This window comes from Falco punctatus, assembly GCF_963210335.1.
Source record: "Falco punctatus genome assembly, chromosome: 6".
NCBI classification, from domain to species: domain Eukaryota; kingdom Metazoa; phylum Chordata; class Aves; order Falconiformes; family Falconidae; genus Falco; species Falco punctatus.
In genome coordinates, this window is record NC_137585.1 from 76357175 (window position 1) to 76384711 (window position 27537).

The 27537-nt window shown below is 44.6% G+C and overlaps 1 protein-coding gene across 6 annotated transcripts in view; it reads left to right on the forward strand.

Moving 5' to 3' along the window:
* The window catches only part of LHFPL3 (LHFPL tetraspan subfamily member 3), a 323142-nt gene that overhangs the window by 56752 nt on the left and 238853 nt on the right, over positions 1-27537 (forward strand). For 5 of the 6 annotated variants that reach the window (XM_080392001.1, XM_080392003.1, XM_080392000.1 and 2 more), the window contains exon 1: positions 1-13255. This exon is cut by the window's left edge and continues 56752 nt beyond it. In XM_080392001.1, coding sequence (XP_080248127.1) covers positions 12787-13255 — 469 coding nt within the window. In that variant the 5' untranslated portion in view covers positions 1-12786. The remainder of the gene's footprint in view (positions 13256-27537) is intronic. The other variant, XM_080391999.1, reaches the window with a different exon arrangement.

Genomic DNA, 27537 nt, shown 5'->3' on the forward strand with positions numbered 1-27537 from the left:
CATGTCTCCCCCTTTTAACAACATAGTATGCTTACAATTTTGCAGAACGTACAGGAAAAGAATAAAAAGTCAGGAGCTGTCTCCTCTAGAAATGTAATTATGCTGAAACGTGCTAAAAGATTACATCAATTTCAATAACATTTGAAAGAAAAAATCCTAAAAATTCAAGGCAGAGATGGAATCTTACTTATGCTTAATTCCTTACAATTATCATCTATATTTAGATGTTTATTATACGTTTGCTATTTTTCTCACTTTGTTTTCTGCAAACGAGGCAGTTCAATAAGGTGATATCGCATTTATGAGCTGAATTATTCTGTGATTTCAAACTTCTCACTTTTGTTACCTCTGGGCACAAAAATCAGTCCCATGGCCAATACTGACCTTGGTGGAGCAGACTGTGGATGCAGAGTTCAACCTAAAGCATGGATAGAGAATGTGGTAAGGCCAGGAGAAGATCATACTGTGGGACTTCACAGTTCCCTATGCCTTGTTGTGCACCTGGCATCCCTGGGAGCAGACTGAAGGAGAGGAAAATCCAAGCAAGCTCTGTACAGAAAGGGCTGTCTACAAATAATTTGAAGTGATTTGTAGTGAGGTCTTTAACTCCAGGTCTGTCTGCTCTGTAGAAGAGTTAGGATTTAATTATACTTGTTGCAAAGCTTTTGCAACATTCTTGAGATAACTGAGCACATACTTAGAGCAGCAAACTCTGCAAACCATTAACATTAATTTTTCTTTACAGATCCTGGAAAAACAGAAACACTGTTCAAAATAGATATGGCATTTTTTAATCATGCTGAACCAATGGTCAGCAAGTGTGTCAGTCAATGTTAGTGATTTCTAGCAAAAGGATGTAACCTGTAAGTTACAGAAGAATAGGGTTTTATCAGATTAGTGTGTCAGAGTGAGAATACCATACAGCATTTAACCTCCTATTGTGTGACATTTTGATTTAAAAATTAACACTATCCAATATCAATATTGCAAGTACTTAGTGGATTAAAAAGTAACTTGGTATGTTTTATGGGGTATTTCTTAAAGAGAATGCTTAATAGAAGAAGCTGTCTGAAAAGCTCTCGCAGTGATGGCCCAGTACTGTTCTTCTTTTTTTTTTTTTTTTTTGAAATAAAATAGGAACTGGCTAATAATGTTTGTAAAAATTCATGCAGTAGCAGAATAGTAAATCACGAGGAGAACTTACATAATGTGATTCTGGACCACTCTGTAAACTGAATACATAGTGCAGGGGGAAGAAAACAACAAAACCCCCGAACAAATAAACCCTACTGCAGCCAATGACAAGACTTGCTGCCTTTGACAGAGATGGGGTTTTACATGACTTGTTTTAACAGAGCCAGACAAAGGTTAATGTGTCTGTAAACAGAGATTGCAGTTCTGCCTGTGAAGGCTGGGGCATTGTATTAGGATAAACAGGACTGGAAATATTCATGGGTCAGGGCAGCTCAATCAACTGAACAGAAGCGCTGATGATAAGACTGCTGCTGCAGGGCTGGACTGGGAAGCAAGAACATTTTAGCCTCTTTGAAATGGAGCCCTTGGCCTGAGCAAGTCTGGGAGCATTCACTCCCGTGATGCCAAACAGCTGAGTGGTCCTGAGCCAGATCCTTCACTTTTTCTGTCATTCCTTCAGTATTTCCATAGTTAGTGATGTTGTGGGCCAGCCTCAATGTTTTTTCCATCTCAAAAGTCAAACAATTATCAATAAATTGGCAAAGGTTTGGAAATGAGCTGGGCGAGTAATCCAAAATCTGGGAAGTGCATATTACAGTGATTAAGCATCTCTGACAGCTTTTCAATGAGTAAGAAGTAACTTGATCAAGGTCCTTATGTAGGAAGAAGACAGCCTCTGATACATTACAGTTCTGTCATATATAAGACAATATATAATACCTGGAAGCTGAATCTGGACAAATAATTACCATTATGTGATATCCTAAATCTTGTTTGGGGTCTTGCAACAGGCTGTCCCTAGACACTTTCCTGGGCAAGTAAATCTGCAGAACAGACCTAACATTCCAGTGTAGCATCTTGATTTCAAGACCCACACTCAACTTCAGACGGGTTACTGTCCTTAGCTCTGGGCCCCGCAGGAGAGGCACAGCAAGGAACACTACAAAGGAAACAATCACATTATTTTTTACTCAGAATTCTTTTCATTTATGAGCTGCAGCATTTGAAACAGCCAATGCCTGAAGGCAGCCTTACTCTGCCAGGTCTCCCCAGCACAGGCACGCCAGCGCTTTACATCTCCTTGGCCAGGGCATTTCCCATGGTGGTGGCAGGGGCAGAGGTGTTGCAGGCTGAGGTTGCTCTGGCCTCTGCCAACTGCGGGCTTCTGCAGAGAGGCATCCTACGTGGCCCTGTGCTAAAAACCCCCACGGCACAGCAGTGAAGACCTGTATGATGCTGATGGCCCTTGATCACTTTCTCTCATCTTCCCCATCCCTGGTGGCTGGCAAGGACCAAGCCAGCGCTGTCAGGTGGGGCTCCAGCCCACAGTGACTTCTACAGGACTTTTGCAAGACCAAACGGGACCTGTAGTTTGACAAGGAGAGCTCCCAAACTGTGAGATGTTTTCCCAAATACATACCCTAAAGACCAAGCACAAGTTGTTGGTGTGGAGGCAGGGCATTCTTGGTGAATTATTACAATCTGTGTTTTGCAAATGAGTCTATTACATTCATTTCTCAAAAAGACACATTATGAATCAAAAATCAATTCACATATTGAGAAATTCATTTTGAGCAATAGTACCAGGGGGGGGAAAAAAAACCCAGAAGTGCTCTGTTTCAATATTTTCAAAATGAAATGGTCTTGGTTTTGTTATCTAATACTGCTTCACTCTAAAATTGGTCTATGTTTAGTGTTAATAAATGGTAAAAATATGTGAAAAGCCAGTAATGTATCTGACTGGATATTAGTTTTCCCTAATTTATTTCCAGTTTGGCCACCAAACAGAAAAATCAATTATACTCACAATTCTATTCACTATAAATAAGTGTCTCTCTTCCAACATACTGCTCTGCACAGCTTTCTCCTCTTTTATGGAGACTCTTACTTTCACCAGATAATACTAACTTGTGGTTTTCCCCAGATGATCTCTGCTGATATTTTCATTCACATACATTCCCCTTAAATTTTTCTACTGTTAGTGGTGATTATAACTAGTTAGCCTCTACTGTAAGTTTCATTAACATGATGTTTATTGCCTCCTTCAGATAATTAAGCTATTAATTAAAATTGTATCTAACAAGGATCCACTGGGTATGTGACTAAATATTGCTCCAACGTGGTTAAATGTTGGTTTTGATTATTTTCATTGTCTTTCAAAAGGTTTTCAGTACACATTGTAATGAGCCCATCCAAGTAATTTAGAATCATTTGGACAAGACACTACAAAACACAGTATCATGTTCTTCAATGAAATCAGAATGCTATTGCCCTTCCTTCCTATTGCCATTTAATTGGCAAGAAATATGTTGGATAAAACATTTACTATGTAAAATCCTATGTTTACTGCTCATTGTTTTCATTAACCTCTTCATGTTAGTGGCCATCTGCATCTGTTTTCCCCATCATTGTACGCACACTTGTTTTATGCAGAGTGTGTAATATTGCCAATTTGCCACGGTGAAACTCTTGATATGTTTTTGAGAGCTATTTAAGTGTTGGCTCTACCTAACAGTTGTTTACCTTGATATCACCACTAAGATGAAAAATCAGTTTAGAAACATTTTTGGGCCAAAGATCATTTAAGCAGGAAGTAAATATTTATTGAAAGGACAGCCTGGGCCTAAACCCAAGGAGCTGTTCCAGAAGTCCATTAGCATCAGGAGGACTAAGACACTACAGAAGGTGTTTTACTTCTCAGTGGAAAGGGAGAATTTATAACAGATGACACGAGGACTGAAATTTGGAGGGGTGGGGGTGTTGCTTCATCATAAATGCTAAATTTGATCATATAATATCATCATTACAAAGAAGTAAAACTCCAGGTGTGGAATAGGCATAGGAATAGGTTAAAGACCACTTATATGGGTTTGTTGATCAAGGGAGCCCATGGAAATTACTGAGGGAACTCTAAATCTTAACAGGCAAGAGGCTGAGACAATATCATGGTATGCATGGGGGATGAGAAGTTTTAGAATATTAGAAAGATTATAAAAACACAAATATAGTGTCTGTGTCTAGAAAAAGATGAGGGAGGAGTATGAACATGGAGAATAGAACTGAAGGCGTTACAGATCAGTCCGCCAAGCTTTAATTCCTACTATGGAAATAAACAATGGTTTTTTTATGAATACATGGAAGATAAAACAGGGATGAGTAACAGCTAAGATGGGATTATCAAGAAAAATCTTGTCAATTTTAATTTATTCTGTTCTATTACAGGATAACTTGTCTTGTAGATGAAGACAAAGATATAGGTGTGCTATATCTTTAAGGCTTTTAGTGCTCTCTTATGTAACATTTTCATAGCCAGATGAGAAAAGGTTGTTTAGGTGAAGCTCCTGGAAGGTGAATGCATAGGTAGGTGGCAAGGAACCCTTTAAAAAGTAGTAACTTGTAGCTCACAGCTATATTGGATGTGTGTATCTTTAGCAGTTCCACAAGAGTCTGCCTCGGGTTTGCTGTTTGTCAATACTGTTATTAATGGCTTGAACAATTAAATAGGTTATATGCTTATTAAGTCATGAGATTATATTAACCTAAGTGAGCTGCAAGCACTCTGGAGACTTAAGCAGTTAAGTACATAAGCATGATGGTGCGCCCAGGTTAGTATAACCTGCTTGTCATCAGGGCTAGTTAATCATATTAGCATCTTGCTAATGTGACCACGCTGCTTGCAGTAGCTATGATACCCCTGAGTGGCACTGCATTATGCCACAGAGATACTCTGAAAGAGAGAAATTCCATACTTTTTCCATTTAATCTCCTTCCCCAGTTTGCTCCAAGTCAAGATGCTGATTTACTGGCAGATCACTCAGGTATGTTTAAACATTTTACCATAAATCCTCCTGGAAACACAGCAGATTTAGTTGTGCTGTGTTGTGTAATGCCAGGGTGAATGCTCACTTTATGCTAGAATATCATCTTGTGCAGCATCAAAATCACTCTCTGCAGCTCTCAAGCTTCCCTTGCAGATTCTTCTATCCAAGTATTGATCAGGTTCTGCATGTTAGAAAGGTCTGCATAGTCCCCAATACCTACACTAGAAGAGTGGTAATTTTCCTGCTTTTCCTGAAAATGCATTAGGTTGCAGGAGGACTATGATTCTAGCAGATCAATGCCAGAGGAGTTAATATCACCTACTTTGGCCTCCCCATTGTATAGCTCTAAAATTAGAAACAAGCAGAAACACTATGCAGCATCCTAATTGGCTCGTCACTAGGGTAAAGTAACTGGCCAGCTTCTGACTTACTGGAGATCAGAAGGTCCTTCTCTTGCTGCATCCTCACTGGTCTGTTGTTTAACCTCTCGGGAAGAAATATTTGGAAAGAAATGTACCATATATTTAATTGAATTAGAATGTTAATCTACTCAAAGCATAATTTTTTTATCCAGCGTGAGGTAAAATGTTTTTTGTCATTCTCCACTGTGAAAAAAATTACCTGAAAATATAGTAAGTTACCTCCTGGCTGCAGTACTATTAACTTCTTAAGGGCAAAGAAGGGACTTCAGTACTGGCAGGTACAATTTTTTAAAGTCTCATCAATGTTATGTTTAAATCATATAATCCTTATTCAAACGACTGAATGATCATGCTAGTAAAGTTGCAGCCACCTACACAATGCTTGGGGATCTGGAAAGAAAACCTAAAATGCATCTTGTTGGCAGGAGAGTTTGTGTACTTATTTTAAACTGGACTAGTCTAGAGAAATATATGTCTTTCTCCATATGAATTCCAGTCTAGGAGACATATCTTAACTAAGCTGTTATTATATGAAAAACATGTCTAGACACCAGCCTTAACTGTACAGCTGTCTTTGAAGAAAAGCAATATATAGCCTGCAGCACAGCATTTCACAGTGCCTTTTGTATTGAATCTACCGACCCTCTGACAAACAGCTGCCACGGCAAGACAGGTGAAATTTCCATCATCTCAGGAGTCGCTGATGGCGTCTCTGAACAGCACAACACAGCAACCCACCTGAAAGCTCTGTCTGGGTTTATTAGCAGCACTGACAAGCAGGCTACGCTAGTGAGGCAGCGCTGAGCTGTGTGGTTATTGTTGGGAGCAAGACCACTCGCTCAGAGAAGCCCTAGAGGCTGCCCTGGGCCATGTGGAATGCCCTTCAGAGCTTGGCAGGCCCCGAGAGGAAGCCTTTCTTGGTGGGCAGGGACTGGAAAGTTTAAATCCCCAGCTCCCAAGTGGCCCATGAAGTTTTATTTTAGCTAGTGTGTTTCAGAGTTGTTCTGCATCTCCTCCAAGTTAGAGAGGCTGAGGGAAGGAAGCTGAAGTAGGTCTTAGCCAAGCTGTGCATCAGAGTGAACTAAGATCTCTTCTTCTTTACCATGGATCTTAATTATGTTCCCTTTTTCCCTGTACTTACTTCAACCGGTTCATCTGTACTCCCACCCGCTTTCCCCTTCAACAGCCACTGCTCATCCCGCTTTTTCTCAGGTGAATCTATCCTGGGTTATAAAGTACAATCTTCTTCTGTCACTGGGGAACCTGCAACTTAATCCCTTTCCCATGCTTTTATTTCTTTTAAAGGCTGGTGGAATATTTTTTTCCTTTCAATATTTGCTTCCACATACAACCCAGGTACTTCGCTACCTTCCTCACATCCCTTCCGCCTCACTGCAGCCACTGCTCCTTGTCAAACCACCACTCTCCTGCTAGCCCCCTCTCTGCCTACTGAAGTGGACTCCTGTCATTTGCAGCCAACTACCTTGATTCAGGGTAGACTTTGCAATATGTGGCTTTTTCCTAATGATTGCACTCCATTTCCCAGTGCTTTAGGACATCAAGTCCTGCAGCCTGCTTGGGATGTGGCTCCAGCAGGGCCTCACTGTGCTTCCTGGCTCTGCCCTGCTTTATGGGTGCCTTACAGGACTCCCCATCTGCTATCACCAAGAGCAGGACTAAATTCAAGAGAAGTGGGCCAAATCTTCTAAGTTACTAACTTTCTAATTTTTAAGGTAGGCCTAAATTGGACCATTTCTGATTGAAACAGTGACAGCAACAGCAGTTTCACCAATACTGATAATGGTAATTCTAGCTAGTCCTTTGCTGTGCTTCTCCCACAGTTGTAAACACTACAGAAACAGAAAGAAATGCCATTTCCCACTCCCTGGGAAGGAACATTTCACCAGTGTGGCTGGACCCCAGCAGGAAAGAAAACCAAAATGTGCAGAAACTAGTAAAAAAAAAAAAAAAGACATAATGTAAAAGTTAATGCTTTTTGATAGACAGCAAGAGCTCATCGGTGGAGAGGCTGTGGGTTGCTGTGGCGATGGGGTTGCACACCAGGGTACCGGGGCTCCCAGCACTCCCTCCACTGCCCAGTCCCGGGCTTACTGGGAATCACTGCTGCTCTGGGCAAACACAGCCAGCGACTGTTTGCAGCTGGCTACAGACAACATGGGACAAGGGAAAAACTGGTCTGGGCTGACATGTTTTAAGATGCTACCTATCAGTGCTGGCACCCGGTTAAGCTGTACTCAAGCCCAAAACATGCTTAGGTTATCTTGGCCATGGCACAAAAATTGCTGCTTGTCCCTTTAGCATTGTCCCAGCTTCAGCTCACACTAAGTGTAGGATATAGGGAAGCAGAGTGGAGACTTTCTGCTTTTTCAGCTTCTGCTTTAAATGCCCCACATACCCTTGGACACAAGCTGGAGCAGCATCAAGACTACCATGGCTTGCCTTCCACCTCTTCCAGCCTCAGGATCTAGGTCAGTCCAAATCGGATGAATTTGTTTGTTGGACATATCCATATCAGTTGTGTTAAAGGGTTTTAAAGAGTTCCGTGTAGCTATTTAAGTGGGTTCAGAGTGAAATTACCAGTTGTTGATAGGCATTGGGTGAACGTGATAGCCAGTGAGTGATACCACAGAAACCCGGGAGGTAAGTCCCAGAAAGGTAGAGCAGTTCATGTACTCTTACATGCAGTGACAGATATGTAAAGCCATCTGGCACCTAGACCCCTCTGTGAGGTGAAGAAGGGAAAGCCTCTGAGGCAGAGCTGCATTTCAAGAGGGTCAGATGGGGGAAACCACTCAGAGGGGTGGGCAAGAGGGAGTCATGTGCCTGAACAGGGGCATCTCCCTCCCATGGAAGTTTGCCTCTGTCTGTGTGATCATGTTCTCATGTGCTCAACAGGTCTTCCCAGTTCCTTCGACTGTCACCCTAGCAGGGTCCAGCCCTACCAAAATGGATCATTCATTTTCAGACACCTTTATTGCTATTTATTCATTAACACATAACTTCTTACTACCTCATTCCCTCCTCAGACGCTTCTTTCTTTTTTGTGTAAGTCCTCTCTCTTGCTGACTCTTCTCCAACCATGCATTTACTCCATCTCCTCACTGTCTTTCTCTTAGTTTCCCACCACGTGAATACCAATGATTTCCCAAGTGTACATTTCTTGCCAGGCATCAGCCATGGCCCAGGAACTGCATTCATCTGTTCTTCTTACCCGCCGTATCCAAGGGTTTCCCCAGTACAACATACAGGCCTTCCACACAGCACGCCAAAAATGTTTAAGCAGTTCTCCACTGCAGCTCCACCACTGCAAATAATTGGCTAGTTCCAAAGAGAAATGCTGGGATTAGAAACACTAACCAAATAATAAGTTTTTATGTAGTGTTTTGTGTAATGATCTATACATACAAAAATGAGCACATCTGTGGTCAGAAAAAATGATCAACAGTATGGTCAAGGCCAATTTGGGGCACAAAGTGTATTTTTAAAGATTATCTATGTTGTCTTTAAATGTGCCTATATTTAACCACCTGTGCACACAAGAATGTTTTTTAAAAACAATGTTATGGTTGTAAAATCCAGTACTGAAAAGTATGTGCCAAAAATGAGCTGTCTATGCCACTTGATTTATATCCCCTTTGTTCTGTGTCACATGCTCATTTGCTAATTGGTGAACAGGATCCTACCTTATCAGGTGCGTGAGACTGCATCTGCTGTCCAGAAAGATCAGGATGATGAGAATCCTGTTTCACCTGTTGAAGAAGCTTTTGGTGAAAATCCTGGCTTAAGACTCAGACTTTTTTAGATGAGACTAGATGGCAGCCACAGGGCTGGGACGCAGTTAATTCTCAGGGAGAAAAATAGTGGAGGTACAACAGGGCTGTTGAGAGAAAGGATAATCTTCTGAGGATTAAGATGATGAAAGCTGTCCAGAAGAGCTGGAGACTATCCCTGCTTCTGCCACAGAATTCTTCTGTGATGTTACTAGGCAAGATGCTTACAACTTTTTATAGATGAGCAGCGACTCAGTACATCTCCTTCTGAGGCCTCATTTGCAGAACTGCTGCAACCAAAATCCATAGGAGCTCTGCTTTGAGAAAAGAGGGCCCAGCTGCCTTTTCACTGTTCTGTCCAGAATACACCATCCTTTTATCTCATAGAGACGTGATATTTTCTAATACTCTGAAGCACACATGTAATTGTGGTAAGAAGCATCAGAGTGCCTCTTGAGCTTGTTTTTGTATATTCTGAAGAAATTTGTGATAGCAAAGAGTAAGACTAGAGGATTCAAAGCTCTAGAGAGGGACACAACTGGAGTGACTCAGGTGCTCCAAAAACCAGACAGCTAGTACCACTTTCCCATTTTTGATGCGCTAAACTGAAGGACTACTGGGTATCACTTAAGAGTCCATGTGAAATCTTTTTGGTGCTGGAGGCCAGGCAGGATATCCTAGGACAACCAAACCAGCCACTGCTTGGACACAGGCAACCTTGTCTTCTTTCCCACACTCTTTTACTCAGCTTGTCAGCGGAATCCTAGTTTCTTCCCCTGCTTCTGGCCTTTTTCTTTCATGTCCAGACTGGCTTCCACATTTCCCTACCCCAGCCTGATTCCCTTTCACTGGCTTCTCCTCCAGTCTCAGTTATTTTGGCCTCCTCAGCTCCCTTGGCCGATTTCTTCTGCAGAGCACCTCATTTCTCCTCTTCTGGCTCCTTCCCAGGTCTGTATCTCTTCCTCCTGCCATACCAATTCCAGGTTTCATCTTCCTTGTGTGCACATTCACAGGCCCGCTATCCCTAAACCTCCCATTTGGCCCAGCTGTTAGCATGTAAGCTAGCATATATCCTTAGCAGTTCTCAGTCCTCTGGCTTCTCTCATGTATGCTCATGCACTCAGTCTTTCTACTCCCCTCTGTCCCATCTCTTGAGACCTCAGGTGCACACTTCATATAAAAGACAGGCTTTCTGCTGTGGTTTGTTTGTGGTACACTGATGTCCCTGAAGCAGCTCAAATGTTGCTGATGACTGATACGTATTCCACCTTTTCTGAGGAGCTGACAACGTTGCCGCTTCACCCTTGGGAAGGCCACCTTCCCCACTACCTCCTCTCTTTCTGATCTCTCAGGACTTCTTGCCCAGCCCTCACTCTGACTTCCATCCCTAAATTGTCTCTGGCCACTTCAGGCCAGAGCCTTTTAAGTCTGGCTTGTATTGTCTTCATCTCCGTCCCCTGTGGCCCCTTAGAGGACAGGGAAGGCAGGCATCCCGCAAAAGCCCTGGGGTCCAGCTGGCCTCATCCTGGAGGAAACAGGACCGAGCACTGAAGGGGAAGGCCACGACTCCTCCTGCTGCTGGAGGCTGGAAGGAGTGCAGTCCCTCTGGCAGGAGTGCAGTCCCTCTCCGAAGGTGGTGTATGAGCAGTCCGGTCACGCGCAGCAGCTGCAGCAGGAGCATGCTGAGGCAGTGGAGCATGCAGGGGCACCCCTGTCAGTGTTGCACGAACCACGCTGGGTGGGAATGGCCAGGAATTTCAGCTGTACTTTGCACACTCGAACCCACCTCCCTAAGAAAGTGAGGCAAGCTTGAGTACATGGGGTCCACGCCACCCCCGCCGCCTGTGTCTGAGCGAGCCTGTGCCATGCGTGCCACCCCACTGCCCCCGCAGAGGGGAGCGCTCCCGCATGCAGGGCAGTTGGGGCAAGGCTATGCTCTGAGGCAGCTCCCTCCTGCTCTCACCCCTCGGCAGCAGCTCCTGAAGCTCTGACTGTCCCCAGAAATGGTGCGGGGGCCTGGAAACCCGTTGGCGGGTGCTGCCCCTTCCTAGCCCCTCTGTGGCAAACTCAGGGAGGGCCGGCGTGCTGGCCCTGCTGAGCTGCACCTGGTTTTTGGCAGTCATGGGGCAGAAATGAAACTTCGAAGCGGATTAAAGATCCTTAAGAGCGCCGGGAGTAATTTCCACGCGGCCCTCCATCCCCCCGGGACTGGCGAGCATCGGTACGCACCGCCGGGCGGCCCCTGCCTGCACCGGGCGGCCCCTGCCTGCACCGGGCGGCCCCTGCCGGCCCCGGGCGGCCCCCTGCCGCAGCCAGCAGCTGGCTCGGCCCTCGCTGTCCCCAGCCTCCCCGCGCTCCGGCTGCGAGCACGTCCCGGCAGGGGACAGCTCCCCGGGCGCTCTGTGTATGCGCCATCAATTACCGCTATTAACTCAGGCCCGGCGCAGAGGTCAGTGACTGCGAACGCAAGCGTCGCTGGCATAGGAATGATTATTACCAGCTGCTAATTGCTCATTAATATACGCTAACCGCTGCTGCATGCCAACATGCTCAGCACACCCCGCGCCCAGCCAAAGTCGCTCGACCGGAGCGCAGCTGCTCGTCGCCACCTCACGCACTCGCACCGAGAGCCGCCACCGCGGCCCCGCGGCTGCTCCGTGCTCGCGGCGGGGTCTTCCCCGCAGCTGCCACCCCACCTCCTGAGGTGAGGAGCTGCCCCCGATGATTCCAGCGCCCCCAGGCTCCAGGCTTTGCCCCCGCGGCGGTTTGCTTCAAGCGGGAGACAAGCGCCTCGGGCTGCGCCGGTGGCAGGGCCGGAGGCCGCTGCTGTCCCCAACCCAGGGGGCTCGGCAGGGAGAGACCCCGCTGCAGACTGACGGGTGTTCTGTGAAGGAAGGGGCAAACCCCACACACGGGTTTTCAACTTTAAAACCCGCTGCCAGAACGTGCCTCCCCGGACACGCAGCATGCGCGGCGCCGGGAGCCGCTCAGCCGGGCAGCCGCTGCCCCGCCCGGGAGCGGCGCCCCAGGAGCCCGACGCCGGCGGCGCTGAGGGGAGGCCGCGGCGCCCCCGCCGCCCACAGGGCTCGTCTTTCCCGCCGCCCGCCCGGCGACAGGGCGCCAGCGGCCCCGCCGCCGCCTCTCCTCAGGCACGGCGCTCCGGCGACCCCCCAGCCCCCCGCTGGCGGGCGGCGGTTGCGCAGGGCGGCGGGGCGCCTCCGGCCCCGCGGCGGGCCCCGTGGCGGGCGGCGGCTGGCGCCCGGCGCGGCGGGGAGCTCGGGCGGCGGCGGGAGGGCGGGCTGCGGGGCGGGCGGTGCGCGGCGGCCGGCAGCGCTGCGCCCCGATAGGCGGCGGCGGGCCGTGTTGGTGCTGCCGCCGCGGCTGCTGCTGCTGGCGCCGAGCCGCTGAAGCCCGGCGGAGGGGCTCGCCGGCTCTCGCACGCAGCGGCGGCGGCGGAGCGCGTCGCGTCGAGCGGAGCGAGCGGGGAGGAGGAGGCGAAGGAGGAGGAGGAGGAGGAGAGGAGGAGGAGGAAGGGGAGGGGGGATCTTCTCGGCGAGGATGCCCGGAGCGGCTGCAGGGACGGCGGCGACAGGAGCAGGCTCGTCAGGAGCGGCAGCAGCGGGGATGCTCCCGGCTCAGGAGGCGGCCAAGATCTACCACACCAACTACGTGCGGAACTCGCGGGCCATCGGCGTGCTCTGGGCCATCTTCACCATCTGCTTTGCCATCGTCAACGTGGTGTGCTTCATCCAGCCCTACTGGATCGGGGACGGCGTGGACACGCCGCAGGCGGGCTACTTCGGGCTCTTCCACTACTGCATCGGCAACGGCTTCAGCCGGGAACTCACCTGCCGGGGCAGCTTCACAGACTTCTCCAGTCTGCCCTCGGGAGCCTTCAAAGCTGCTTCCTTCTTCATCGGGCTCTCGATGATGCTCATCATCGCCTGCATCGTCTGCTTCATCCTCTTCTTCTTCTGCAACACAGCCACCGTCTACAAGATCTGTGCCTGGATGCAGCTGACCTCGGGTGAGTGAGGGGCAGCGGCCCCGGCTCGGGGGGGGGGGGGTTCTCCGCGCCGCCCTGCGCTGCCCGGCCCTGCCAGGCGCCGCCGGGGGCACGGGCGGCTCTGGAGAAACTTGCGGCGGCGGCGGGGCCGGGAGCGGGTGGCGGGGCAGCGGCGGGTGCTGGCGGGGCGGCGGTGCCGGCACCGGCAGCGCTGCGGCGCGGTGCCGGGGGCCGCCCGGGGCCGCCCCACCGCCCGGGTGGGCACCGGCCGCGGGCCCAGGTCAGGCGCAGCCTCCGCCCCTCGGCACCGCCCCGGGGAGCGGGGGTGCCCGGAGAAATTGTCCGGCTTCGGGCCGGGAACCGACCCGTGAGCATCAGGCAGCTGCGGGCAGGGCTGGCGGGCAGTGGCAGCCCCAGGCTGTCCTCCGGCGCTTGGTCTGTCGCTAAAGGTCGGGAGAAAATGGCAGTGGGGGCCGTGGGGGACGCTTCGAGGGGGCGGCGGTGGGTGAATTTAACTCAGCGCCTGTTGAAGGTTAGTCCTGAGCCCAGGTGGCCCCCTGGTCCAGGCAGAGCTCGCTCCAGTTCAGCGGGAGGGGATGGCGAGGGCTTTTGCTGGCCAACTGGAAGGGCAGCCGAGGTCATTGGGTGTTACATGCGTGAGTTTTTGTTGGGGTCCGTTCTGCCTGTTTGCAAGATGTATTCTTCTCTGTACGTTAGAAGTGTAAGAAAGAATTCCTTTTGGTTGCTGGTTTTGCCTCCGAAGGTCTTCTGACTTTCCCCATCACATCCAGTGTCTCCCTGGGGAAAGCGCATGATAAGGAGGGAGAACACCAGGACATCCCTTTCTGCATTCCCAACACAGCTTCCCCTCTGAGTTAGTAGAGAACGGGTGATTTGTGTGCAGCTGGGAGGCAGAGGAGGAGAAGAGAATGGTCTGTAGACTTGAGATAGTAACAAAATCAATTTTAGCAAGATAGTAAAGATTAATTCTTCAATAATTTGAAAAAAAAAAAGTCTAAAATCAAAGCATACCTTCTTGCTTGTCCTCCTGATAAACCCCTGAAATTGAGAAGTTTTGTCTTTGCAGGAATAAGCTGTTAGGGAAACTGAGCAAAATATCTCCACAATGGGCTCACAATCACTTTTTAATTGACCTATATTCATTTCAGTTTCCGAGCAATAATTCTTCTGAGTTGTTTGCTGAGCAGCTTCAGCATTATTCAATTTGCCACCTAGTCCATGAGGCTTAGTGGAAATTTCTGGTTTGGATTAAACAGCTTTAACCATTTCTCTCTGTGATGCTGGTTTTATGTGTGTTATATATATATTTATGCTGTTTCCATCACTCATGTTTCTATATGGTTTCTTTCTTTATCACTTGGGGATTGATCTGCAGTCATTTGAGGTTGGTAGATTTTCCCTCAATTCCAGTCAGGCTAGGTTTGGGCTCATTATCTTTGCAATGGGAATCCTCTTTGATGCTGGTGGCTACTTTGTTCAGTAACATGCATTCTGGTATGATCTTATTAATTGTACACAGTCATGTCACTTGGCTCCAGGCAGAGCAAACTGTTTCGTCTTTGCACCACTGACGTCTCCTCTGCTCGGTTAAGGACTTTTGCTTTCAGCTGTCTCCTCTCCTTATGGCTCCGCTGGTAAAAGGTGGCATGAATGTTCACTGGTTTGGTGCATCCTCAGCCTGTTTTGTTCATGCCCAGTATGCAGTAGGACAGCACAGTTTCCAAATCCCTTACATTTTCCAGCACCAGAGATAATGGTGTTTTATTTATATGGTTCCACTGCTTCATACCAAGAAGGTAGTGCAAGGTATATAAAAATGAATCTGATTCCTTTACTGCATTTCTGCACAGGTGAATAATGATAATAATAATAATGTTTAGAAACCACTGCATGCAGCTGATCTGTGGGAGCCCTACCAGTCTATAGCATGCTGCATATGTGCAGGTGTGACACCGAAGATATGTTTTCAGGCAATTAACACAGAATTTTTGTCATCTCCAAAGCTGGTAGATGCACTGTTGGCATTAACATTCAACATCAGGAGTTTTATGTCAGCAGTAGAATCACTTTTCAGACTGCTTACCTCCAAAATTAAAATAATAGGGGAATACATGTATAGCCAAGTGGTTATTGGCCATCTTTCCTGGTTTGTATGTAAATGCCCTGGAAGAGCTAGAACAATGTTGGGTGTTGAAAGAACCTGAATTTGTTGTTTTGCTGGAAGTTGTACCTTAATTCAGCATTTCCCTGACTGTTAATTACCTCAAAAAAGTTTCCTCAAAGGGAGAGGAAACTACCAGAAAATCCGTATCGGTTTGGGTTACACCCTTTGAAGAAGAAAGCAACGGTGGTGGGACAGAAGGAAACCTTAGAAAAAATTGTGCAGGACAAGAGAGTTATAATGAGTTCTGCTAGGTTTTCTATGAGCTATATGACCTACTTTTGTTATTATTCTGCTGTTTTGAGAGGATAAGTAATAGGCAATAATAAGCTTAAGGTGCTTATCTCACAGATAATAATATAGTAATGTCATCTACATATGTGTGTAGTTCTTTGTAGTACAGGAATAAAATTGAACTTGAAGTAGTGAAATAAGCAAGTATGTTAGTATAACTTTGATTTTGCTTGCTATTATGTACCTTAGTAGTATTAGCATTCATCACAGATCATATAATACTTAAAATTTAATTTAAATCTTCTAAGAAGCATTTTTTTTTGACGTGGGATCATGCTTGATTTAGGATTGCAGATGAACGCTTAGGAGCTAATTTCTTTAAAAGAAAGATTTTGATCACATTCTGTCCTGCATGAGTCATTATAAATTGTCAGCATGATATAGCTCTTGTTTTGAAGAGATGTTTTTTAAACAGGGAAAAAATAAACAATATCTTGGACATATGCATTTTCAGGCCTCCTTGCTGTCTAATCATGTCTATGACATGATCAAGCAGAAAAATCCTAGGAAAAAAGCAGTTTCCTTTGTGTACGTGAGGACAACATTAGACTCCCTTATGATTTTGCCATGACTTAGACTGCTTTTTCTGTTTCACGTGCATAATGCAGTCAGGGTACACTTGATACCTTGAGAGCCAGTGTTGGCAGCCTTGTTCTCCAGCCTCTAGTCTCCCCTTCTGCAGTTTCAAAATCATGTACAAACACTTGCATGTACACTTACCAAATCTGAGCAGCTGCATGAACACACTTAGTGAAAGTTAGAAATGAGGTATTATTGTTCTTCATTACCCTGCATCTAAAGTTTGCAAGAAACCTTACAAAGACATTTCTTGAGATTTATTCCTTTGTAAGTTAAATAAATTAAATGCTTCAGTTCTGTTATTGTGATTTTTTTCATTATTAGACATGTCATTACTTTTGTCTTTGCTAGGATGTTGCAAGTTACAGGAAAGAAAAGTAAAGTAAGCAAAAGAAAGGCATAGAAGCATCCCATGGACAAGTAGGATGAAACCAATGTATATATTTTTCAGGACATGGCTAAGCCCATGCCACAGTAAGAGGACAGTTGAACAAAACAACATAAAACCTCTGTACTTTGTCAAACCACAGGCCCAGTGATCTCCAACAGTGGTCTGTCACATAAGCCCACAGAAGCATCAAAGCTTTGAAAGCTCGTTTTGCCTTCACTACTCTCTGTCCTCCAGCACTTGTGTTCAGGGATTTGCTAAGATAAGTCTTGGCATTTAAAAGCTCTTGCTGGAATTAATTTCTTTTTCATTACTTTCGTCACTTTTTGAACCTGTGTAAACTTACCGTGTTTACAGTGCTCCAAAGCAAGGAGTTCCACAGCTTAATATGTCTTATGTGAAGATTCAGTAGTGGGTTTTTATGTTTTAAACCTTGTACCTGCCCATTTAATTTGATCCCCCAGCTCATGTTTTGGAAGAGGCTGTGAGCAGGGTGTTCCCAGACACCTTCCCTGTGCTGGTCCTTGAATACACCTTTGCTGTATTCCCTGCTACCTGTTTTTGAGACTTGATGAATCTTTGGCTTCTTAGTCATTCCTTGGTTGTTAGGTTGTACCAGGCCTGTGGTCATCCCTGCTGCCCTGCCCGCAGCCGTTTCCAGCCTGCTGTATCCTTTCAGAGGCGATGGGATGAGAACTTCATTCAAGACAGGCAAACCAGCCATTTATACAATAGCGTAATAATAATCTCTCTTTCATTCTTTGTTCCTTTCCTAGTAATTTTTAATACTCACTTTTTCACCGTTAGTGAACGGTGATCTGATTTTTTTATGGAACTACCTATTACAACCCCAAGATCTTAGTCCTGAAGTGGTAATAGTCACCTTGGAGTACATCACTGTGCAGTTAGGTATTTTCCCCTCAAGGAAATGACTTTGTATTTATTTATCTACATTGACTTTAATTTGCCTTTTTATTGCCTAGTCGCTCAGTACTGTAAAGTCTTTCTTCATAGTCTTCCCTTATCTTAGCTACCCTGAATGAACATCAGCAGCAAACTTTGTCACCTCACCATTTACCTTGTTTTCCAGTTCATTTATAAATAAGTGAGCAGCTCCCAGGTTCCAGCACAGATCCCTGCAGGACTCCACCGTTGACCTCTCTCCGCCTGGGAAATTGTCAGTGTTCTCCTACCATCTGTTTCTAATTATTTATCCTTGCAAGGACATTTATTTTTATCCTCTGGGAGTTTAGTTTTTTTAAGATTTATGAATGACAGATTTATCAAATGTCTTTTGGAAGTCCAAGTGGGCTTTGTTAATGAAAATTTCCACAGATCGTATTATTTTCTACTTCTTTGGAGAGCTCTGGTAGTTTTGTAAAAAATTACTTAAAATAGGTGTGTTGGTCCTACCTTACTCCCTTTTGTTACACAAATATGCTATGTTTGTGCATGTGCCAACATAACTCTGTTGTTGCTGATGTACATGGTGCAGATATCAGTCTTTCTGTGGTTCCCCAGGTTTTACCTGGACCTGTTTGAAACCAGTTTTTAAAACTGGTTCCATATTACTCAATTGCCGGTTCTTTGGAGAGGTTATTACATGCCACAGTTAAAAATTCATTTAAAACAGGGAATTGTTTCAGAATGAGAAGGTGGAATTCCTCATTGCAGCTGTGTTGTTTGACTTGAAATCAGTCTGCAGGACCAGGTGACTTTTATGTAAGTCTTAAATGCCTTGACCTTGATGCTCTCAGAGCCTTTGTTACTGCTGTTTGTCAGATCTTGGTATAGGGGTAAATTCCAGAAGGCTGGATAAAAAACCAGTCTTGCACCAGTGTTTGAGCAGGATGTCTGGTGGGGCCAGGCAAGGCGCTTGCCTGTAGCCTCAGTGTCTTTAAAAGTTAGTTGGGAGAATAATATACATTTATAGCTGCTGAACTTTGGAGGTGGTACAAAAATTATTTGTTTAATAAATTATAGTTATTTGTTTAGTAAATTACAGTAAGGATAGCTAATTCCATAGACAGATTTGGATGTCATAATAACCTAGGCTTGCTTCAACAGCCTGTATTGTAATACATCAAATGCAGTGTAAGGCTTCTGGGGATCAAAATGTAGGAGACATCCTACTGATGGGAGAATTACCGAAGTTACGTGTTATGGAAAACAGTTATTTAGAAGAGAAATTAGAGGCTGTCGTAGATGTGTGTCTGCATGTGAGCTCTCACTGCAGTGCTGCACTTAAGAAGTCCGATGTGGCCCCTAAATGTGTGCGCAAACAATGGGACTGCTGTTACCACAGTGGTTCCCATGCCCACTCTGTCCAGGTCAAACATCTGTCAAGACTCCCTTTCAAGTATAAAGGAGAAAGGATTTCAGGACTGGTTTAAATAAATGAAAGAAGAAGACCTAAAAGGATGAATTTTCTTGCTATTCAAAAGAAGATTAGAATTTGACAGATTATGGTATATCAGGACCTAGAGGGGGAGATTTCAAGTCATGCTGTGCTCCTTAACTCGACAGATGCTATGTCTGGAAGCTGAAGTTACACAAACTTGCATGAGCCATGAGGTATATACATTTTTAACCTGTTAAATTTCATTTGTTAATTATCTTTACAGTGATTGCTTCTTCACTTGAAGCCTTTACATAAGATTGGCTGCCTCTTTCTGAGAGGCATGGCCTAACTCACCAGAAGCAAAGGACCTTAACCAATGCGGCTGCCAGCTTTTGTTCCCAACATGTACCTCAGCTGTAAAGCGAGAGGCACATGGGAGGCCAAAGGGAGAGGAGGGCAAATCCAGGAACATCAACCGGAATTTTGAACTGCATTTCAGCATTGATGCTGACTTTAATAAGAATGTTAACAACCCCCACCCCACCCGCAGGGTGAGGTAACTGAGGTTATTTAGTGGTCTGTGAGCAATAATGGGAGCTGGACCTTTGGTGGAGAAAATTCTGAAAAATTAGGGATGCTGAGGGCTCTGACCATGATAAAATGAGGATTGCCTCTGCGTCTTGGTGAAATGGGGTGCTGGAGCTGGGCAGGTGGGCAGGGAGCAGGGAAAGAGCTGAGTGCTCTCCTTGCTAACAAATAGACTGTCTCATCAAGCCTATAAGGACATTTCCTAAATTGAGTGGGCCCTGGTGCATGTGCTTCTTTTTCCTAGTGGAGAAATCGTGCTGCCGGTATGATTTTCTGTCCGTTCAGCTCCAGAGGAAAGTTTCCCATCAGGCTTAATAGAGGTTCCCAGGGTTCCTCATCCTTAGTGTGGGAGTGCCCCATGGTAGCCTGCACTCTGCTACTGTCATGCTGGCTGTGATGAGTACTGGAAGTGCTCGTGTTCTAATGTGAGTTGGAAGGTTAGCTGGGTAGGTTGGAAAGATGAAGAACTGGAAGTTTTGTTATTTTGTTTGAAGTAAACATTTTGATGTATTTCATGCTTTGGCTATAAAAATGAAGGTTAAAGGTGTGTCCTGTGAACAGTGGAAATGAAGGAAATGTGCCTCAGTGTCCCCTCTGAAAGTAATTTCTTCCCCAAAATACCCTGTGCCCACAGTATTAAAAGTTCTTTCCTGCATCCCGTCATCCCTTGCCTTCAGTAGCTAAATTGTCTGACTCTCACACGCTCTTCATCTGTGTAGTTGACAAGGACACAGCATGTGTTATAGCTGGCAGAAAGCTGTTTGTGTGTTGATTTGATGTCCTCAAGCTGCCACCTAGATTTGTTAAAGGATAAACTATCCCTGTCTTTCCACCAGTGGGAATTAGGAATACTTTCTGCTCTGCCCAGGAGCCAGCTTTTTCACAAAACTTGCAGAATTTTAGTATCTTGGAGGCTTGTAGCATCAGTCAAATTTGTTTGAAGTTGGTCATCAGGCTTAAAGTCACACAGCTGCATCAGTCTTGATACCAGAGGGAACCTGGCTAAAATGTATCATGTAAGAAGTGTATATCATTTATTTGTATGAGTGATTTGAGATTTTGATAGCAAAACTTGTTTTTGAAGGATAAAGGTGTGTTGGGAATGAAGAAGTTATATTTTCTTTTGTTTTAGAGTGTAATAAAGATTTCAGCATCTTATAACTCTGACAATTGCCTTTTATGAACATCCTGGGGGCTGTGGTCCGCTGTTTGAAAAACACTAAGATAACAGAATAGTAAGATATAGAAGGAAATATATGAAGTTATTTAGGCAATTTGAGGCCAAATTCCAGTTCACTGAAAAAAAGATGTATGGGAGTTGAGAAGGAAGCTGAGAGGGAATTCAGAAGAGGGGTATATCACCTATAGAAATGTGGGGCACTGAGAACTTGAATACCATTGGGAAAGAGAAATGGGGGTGAGCTTTTGGAAAGCAGCTGATGTTGGCACAGTTCTGCTTTCTTGCACCTGAAGGGGCATCACTGGCATAGATATGTCTGCTGCTGAGTTCTTTCAAAAATTCCTTCTAAAAGTTTAATGAAGAAAATGGCTATATGGGAAAATGAAGCCAGAAGAGGAGAAACATATGGATATTAGTGGCAGTAGAAGGCATGGTATAAAAGGAAGGATAGGTTTCAAACACTAAGGTTATTCTACCTTTTTTGAGAAGTGAACCTTTTTAGCAGTGTGTTATAAACAGCATTAGCTTTGATCTTGCAAACATGAAGAGAGCAAACATATCAGAACAGAAAATCTATGGTGTGATCAGACAGTGTGGACTCAATATTTGAAACTAACAAGATCCAGCTGTGAGGAATGGCAGGGTCACAGTAGTGAGGCATCACAAAGGAAAAAATAAAAACATTTTTGCTCAGAAATGGTGAAATGGAAAAAAGACATGAGCAAGCAAAGAGCCTGAAAAGTCTGCAGAATTTGATAACATCAGTTGCTATCAGCATTGTTAAAAAATGCAGTGGCAGCATGACAGAGTGAATAGCTAGAATATGCATTACTGTGTGGAACAGTGTGCAAATCCCAATTACTAAGAGAGAATTACAGCTGGAATCTTTAAGAAGGGGAATATAATAGACTTCAAGATCTATCTGTTCTAAGGAAGATATTATCTGTCTTCATGTTGGCATTCAGAGATAGTGCAGACTTGAAACAAGCTGGCCTTAGAATGAGTAGGTCATACGTACCAGGGGAAAAGGTTGCTTTATTTTCTCCTTGAGAAGCCAGATGCAAATTTATGAATTTCATTGATTTTAAAAGGTAGCTGATGGCCTCTGTGGAGAGCCACTTTGACACAAGCACATCATGTGCTATTTCAGAGAGTATTTCAGAGAATTATTCAATCAAGTAATTGAGAGTGCATCAGAAGGAGAGAGCTACCGAATAAATGGTTTAAAATAAATTATTACAAACAGTTGATGAGTTGTCACACATTCTACTTTCCTTATTTTTCTGATTGTCTTTCAGAAAGGAAAAGTTTATAGAGAAGAAAGCTAGACATGTTGTACTTGCAGGGTCAAAGACAAACATTCTGAGTTTAGAGGTTTAGAAAATGCTACTTGTGAAACCTTTGGAGGTTCTTGTGTTTACTGCTCTAAGTCAAAAGTCATGCACCTTACTTATAGAAGTTCATTGAATGAGGTGAGACACCTCGTGCAATGAACATGGCCAGAATGTGTCTTGCAGTGCTGTGCTAGACTGCACCTCCGCAACCTCTCCCTACAGTACTTTGTTGTGATGGACTTTGTGTGCAGCAGAAGTGTGAATGAAATCGGACATGGTCTCTTAAGATCAGGGAAGATTTATGCAGGGAGGGGAGGAGGGTGGGCTAGAAGCAGTGTGTTTACCTCCTATCTGACCTCCTGCCTCTTTCTCTGCAGTAACAGGCTTCTGGAGTGGCTGTAGAAAAGCCAGTGTTCCTCAGTTCTATGTAACATAAAGTCTCTTTAGGAGAAGGTTGTTTTGCAACAGCCCAGATGCCAGCATGTAAGCGTGAAACACCTACATAAATGATCCCGTCCTTCTTGGAGATTAAGTCTTCAAAGTTAGGCTCAGACATTTCCGTATCAAGTCATCTCCTCAGCTTCCCAGTGCCCAACAGAGGGAAGCAGTGGCTGGGCCTGTATCTGCAAAGTAAGCATGTCCAGAACCACCCTCTGGTGCACAGTCAGCTGGCACACTGGCCAGTGTCCATACTATTACATTTTTTTACCTTCTCAAACTGGGTCACCGGACTCACACTGCCTATGGGGAACCATTCCTGGCATGTCCTGACTTGCAGACTGTGCCCTGGCAATATTTTGGAAGATTGTTAGTTGGAACAGACTGAAAACACTCCTGTGACACATGCTGTGGGACAATTCTAACAATTTAATAGCGTAGACAGTTGCGTTTCAATGCCTGGGAGTGCTCCCTGGCGCTACTTAATTTATCCGTGTAAACATAACCACTGCGTACCAAAGCCTCAAAATGAGGAGCTCAAGAAGTACCCGTGCAGGAATGTGAATGTGACATGGGATTTAGTCCTTTAATTTAAACCAATTTATAACTGCAATTCAGTGCCATAGCGTTCAGTTGTGATTTTCTTTGTTTAAATTAACCATAAAAAAACCTGTGGATGAGAAATTGGCATGAAGTGTAGTTAGCTTTGAAACTAGGCTTAGTAATGACCTTGAAAAAGAAAAAGGTTTGTAACCTTTGGCAAGAGGAACGATCAGAAATGTAGAACAAGCCACAAAAAAGTTTTTCACCTAGACATGGGAAAATGTTGTCCACGCATCTAAATGAGTCTTCTCTCAGATGTGGACTGCATGTTTCAAAATCAAATTTCCCCCAGGTACCTTCAGCTTGTCTAATACGTTTTTGAACACTATAAAACTGTTACGCATTGAGTCTTTACCGGAGAGACATTCAGTGTGGCTTCATAAAGAGTTAATTCAATGTTTTAAGATTAATTCCATGAGAGAAATATTAAGACTTACCATGAAAATAAAACTAGTCATCCTTGTAGCTTTATATTCCTCTAAAGAAAGTTAATTATTACTTGGTTTCTGTGTCTTACTATTTAGCCTTCCTATTACTGGTGAAGTTATATTAGAACATCAGTAAAATAAAAAGGTTTAAAGTGCAATTCATGGTCATTATACTAGAAAAATATGGTCCAAAATAGTCCAAACATGCTGATGGGTTACCAGCAACAATTGCTTGCATTTAGTTGATGTCAGGCGTTTGTATTTGAACGGATACATTAGGTAGTATGGCATCAGCTGGTTCACCAACAGCCATTCCCAAGCTGATGCTTCACTCTTTGCCAACCTGGAGGAGCAAGGTGATAGTGGTGGCATGGACTCACTGGTGCAGAGCATAAGTCCATGCAGCTGAGGATGGGTAATGGGTGAAGAGAGGGCCTAAGTACATCTGTTCACCAAAGGATGACAACGGGATGTCAATGTAATGTGGCTGTGAAGAGGGCATATGTGATCTTGGCACATATTTCATGAACTATTTCTAGCTGATTTAGGGCAATGTTGACATTGTTATGTAATACACAGTGATAATTCATGTAGAATTCTGGACACTGATGTCTAATTCTGACTGAGACGGCAGTAGCTGCAAAAAAGGAAAACCAGGTGATGTTTCTTGCAAGGAGAAAACTAGGAAGGCTTGGTTACTTTAATGTAGAAAGAGGAAGTGTGATAAGATGTCCATGACTGCTGTCTGAAAATGCATGGAAGGCTGAAAAACAAGAGGAAGGGAAAAGAATTGTTTAAGCCCGTGCTTTTCACTTCTATTTGATTTGATTCCCAGACTTTTTCCAAAGATGGTGCTACATGCCCTGTTGCATTGTTAGAGCAAAGTACAACCTGTTAGGCCTACTTGGCGTCATGACACTTTAAAAATCTCAGAAGTGGTTTATGAATACCTCCTGAGTCCGTGGCCTGTCGAATGAAAAGTAATGACTTTAAACTTGTGGGTAACAGTGGCACAAGAACAGACGAGTATTGTCTGGATACAAATCACTTCAGCCTGGAAATTAAAAGAAGGATTCTAACTATTAAAGCAGCAAGGTTCTGTAACAACTTTCTAAAGGGAGTAGATTTGGTAAAATACTGAGCTGTACATTGGAAACAGATTGAGTGCCTGAAAGAGATTACAGAATGCAGTGTTTGTAACAGCATGCCTTGTTCCTTTCTCATTTCTCAGAACATCTAGGTGAATGCTCTTTTCTATTCTACTCCCATTTGTTCTGTTTTTTAAAACATTATCACTCCTATTCTTGGTGCCTTCTAGGATTAAAAATAGACAGTGACCAAGATATGTAGATCAGTCAAGTGGGGCTCCATTCTGCCATTCCATTTGGCATTCTGACCAAACAAACAAGCAAGGTTTGGTCCTTAAATTCCCAGCAAAACTGTGAAAGTGTCAACAACAGCTGCTGTGGTTAATGTGCTTCACATTTTCCCTTTGCAGTCAACATTTTCATGTGACTTGGATATTTAATTTCCTTTAAGAAAATTTAAGTTATGTCAGCTAAATACTGATGTTCAAAAGTGAGAGTGGTTGAAAAATGAATCTTTAAAATGTTCTAAAAGACCAAGGTTTCAGGAAAAACAGTTTACAAATTGTCAGTTCTATGACTAATGTGAGATCTAGTTTTGCTAAGGATGTTTCCCTGATAATTTGTTGCTTGTTATCTCTCCATGCACCTAATTATTTTGTGATGCCATGCTGCTACGTAAAGAACCTTTCTAAACAGCTAAGAAACATATAAAATCTCTTCCTCTTGTTGATATGCTACTGGATGCTGCATTTTTTGTGTGAATAACTTTGTGTCAAATGCCTTGGATATTGTAGAAAGAAAAGGCTCAACAAGTGGTCCTTGCTCATGCACACTGGGATGCGGAGCAGCACTGAGTTCCGTGTTCTGTCCTTGCTGCCGCCTTTCCTGCCTCCTGTGGCAGTTTGAGAGGGAGAGAGAGGAGGGAGCACTTTGGCAACGGGATAAACAAGTGTTCAGTGCATCAAACAACTGTATGTAAGGCACACCCTGAGCTTCAAACGAAACACTTTTGATCTTGCACTTTTCTATGAAAGCTATCTCATGCAGTATGCATACTTAAAAATGCCTGTTTGGGATTTCACACCCTGAGGGACACATCTGCAGATACAAGTATCTGGGTTTACATTTAGCCTTACTGAATTCAGTGAGTGTCTATGTGAACCTAAGATGGTATATTTAATAGCTGAGTGTTAAACATATAGCACAACATTTCATTTAGTTTTAATTGTGTGGTATTCTGGAGGAATTGTGCTGAGGCAAAAGTAAGGTTGTCTGGGAAGTGGTAACTGCATTTTTGTCTCTTCCCAAGGCACGTAATTTTTTTATCCCCTGGGGCTGCTTTTTCCCAAATCAAGTCTGAACCAAATGCAGAGCACACTTCTACAGACAGCTCTATTTTACTATAAACTACATCAGGCAATGGGTAAGCATAGATACAACAGCAGAGTTGTGCCAGAGAACATGCAGTGAAATACCTGGCTACACACGTCTGGCTTAGACTGCGGTAGGATGGTGTCACCATCGGCCCTGGCAGAACTCACCTGGCTCTGGCAAGGCCAGGCAAGTGTTTCTGCAGTGAATCCATGAGTGTTCATCTTAGTGATAAATTACAAATACAGGCCTATTCTGTGCACTAACTACCTGCATAAAGGAGGAACTAAAGCGAGGGACTTCAAGGACTGATAAAGGAAACACTTGCTGCGAAGAAGTTTGTCCGACTGGAAGGTTGCCACACCATGTAAAGTCAGCATAATTCACAGTAACTAGAACAAATGTAACGGTGGCAGGGGGAGATTGCGATTGCTGACTCAATTCAGGACTAGAAGACACCCACACCTGCCCCCCGACAGCTGAATTGAAAATACACTGTAAATTTAAATTGAAGCAAGAGATATATAGACCACTAGAAAACTATAGTGTATAACCAATTACCAATAATATCTTTCAAGGTAGAGTTTGGAAAATACGTATGTATAACTAGACTGTATAGATATTATTCTTCGGCTGAGTTTTGAGCTAGCTTTGTGGAATGCCACCTAGCTGCCAACGTTGCACAGACTTGTAATAAAAGAAATATCTCAACACTGTGTGTATTGGCTTGCATACCTGCGTAAAGATCCCACTTTTTGGACAACATTAGGTTATTATGTCAGTCTGTGGAGGCCAGGCCATCAAGCAGTTGCCTACATCCAGGTGTCTGTGCTTAAAGTGCCTCAAGGATCCTGTCTGACCTGTGACTGCTTTTCCAGGAGGATACAGGTCTTCCAGAGGTTCTCCGTCATCCACATACAGATGTCTCATGAGTGGTAGAAGAGCTCAAGTGGCATTAGGCACCAACACGATGGCAAGTGAATCAAACCCTAGCTTCTACTCTTAAGTTGCCTTAACTTAAAACTTAAACCACTTTCATTTAGGTTTCTCAGTCTGGAGATTAATCCGACCCTCTGTGGCTATGAAGCCATCCTGGTCTCAGGCACCTAATTAGCCCTGGATATGAGCTGTTCTGAACAGAGCCACCATGCCTGCATGGCATGGCTGTTCTGTCATCTGGATAAGCATTCAGAGATCCTGGAGTTGACCAAGTGCCTATGCAGCCAGCTAAAACTGCCTGCTTTGGCCAGTGGTCTGCAAGAGGATCATCCATGGGACTGACTGTAAGAGTGTTTTAGTTCTGGTTAGGAGTGCATTTTTAAAGTTGATCTTCTGGTTGCCCAGCTTACTACACTTTGATTCACATGGTGGAACAGTCTTGGGATGTGCAAACTGGGTTTCTTTCTAAATAAACTGAACCAGATGCCATCCAGGAGTACACCTGATGCACTTCTACCACTGATGTGTGTGCCTTCCACCAGACCAGCCT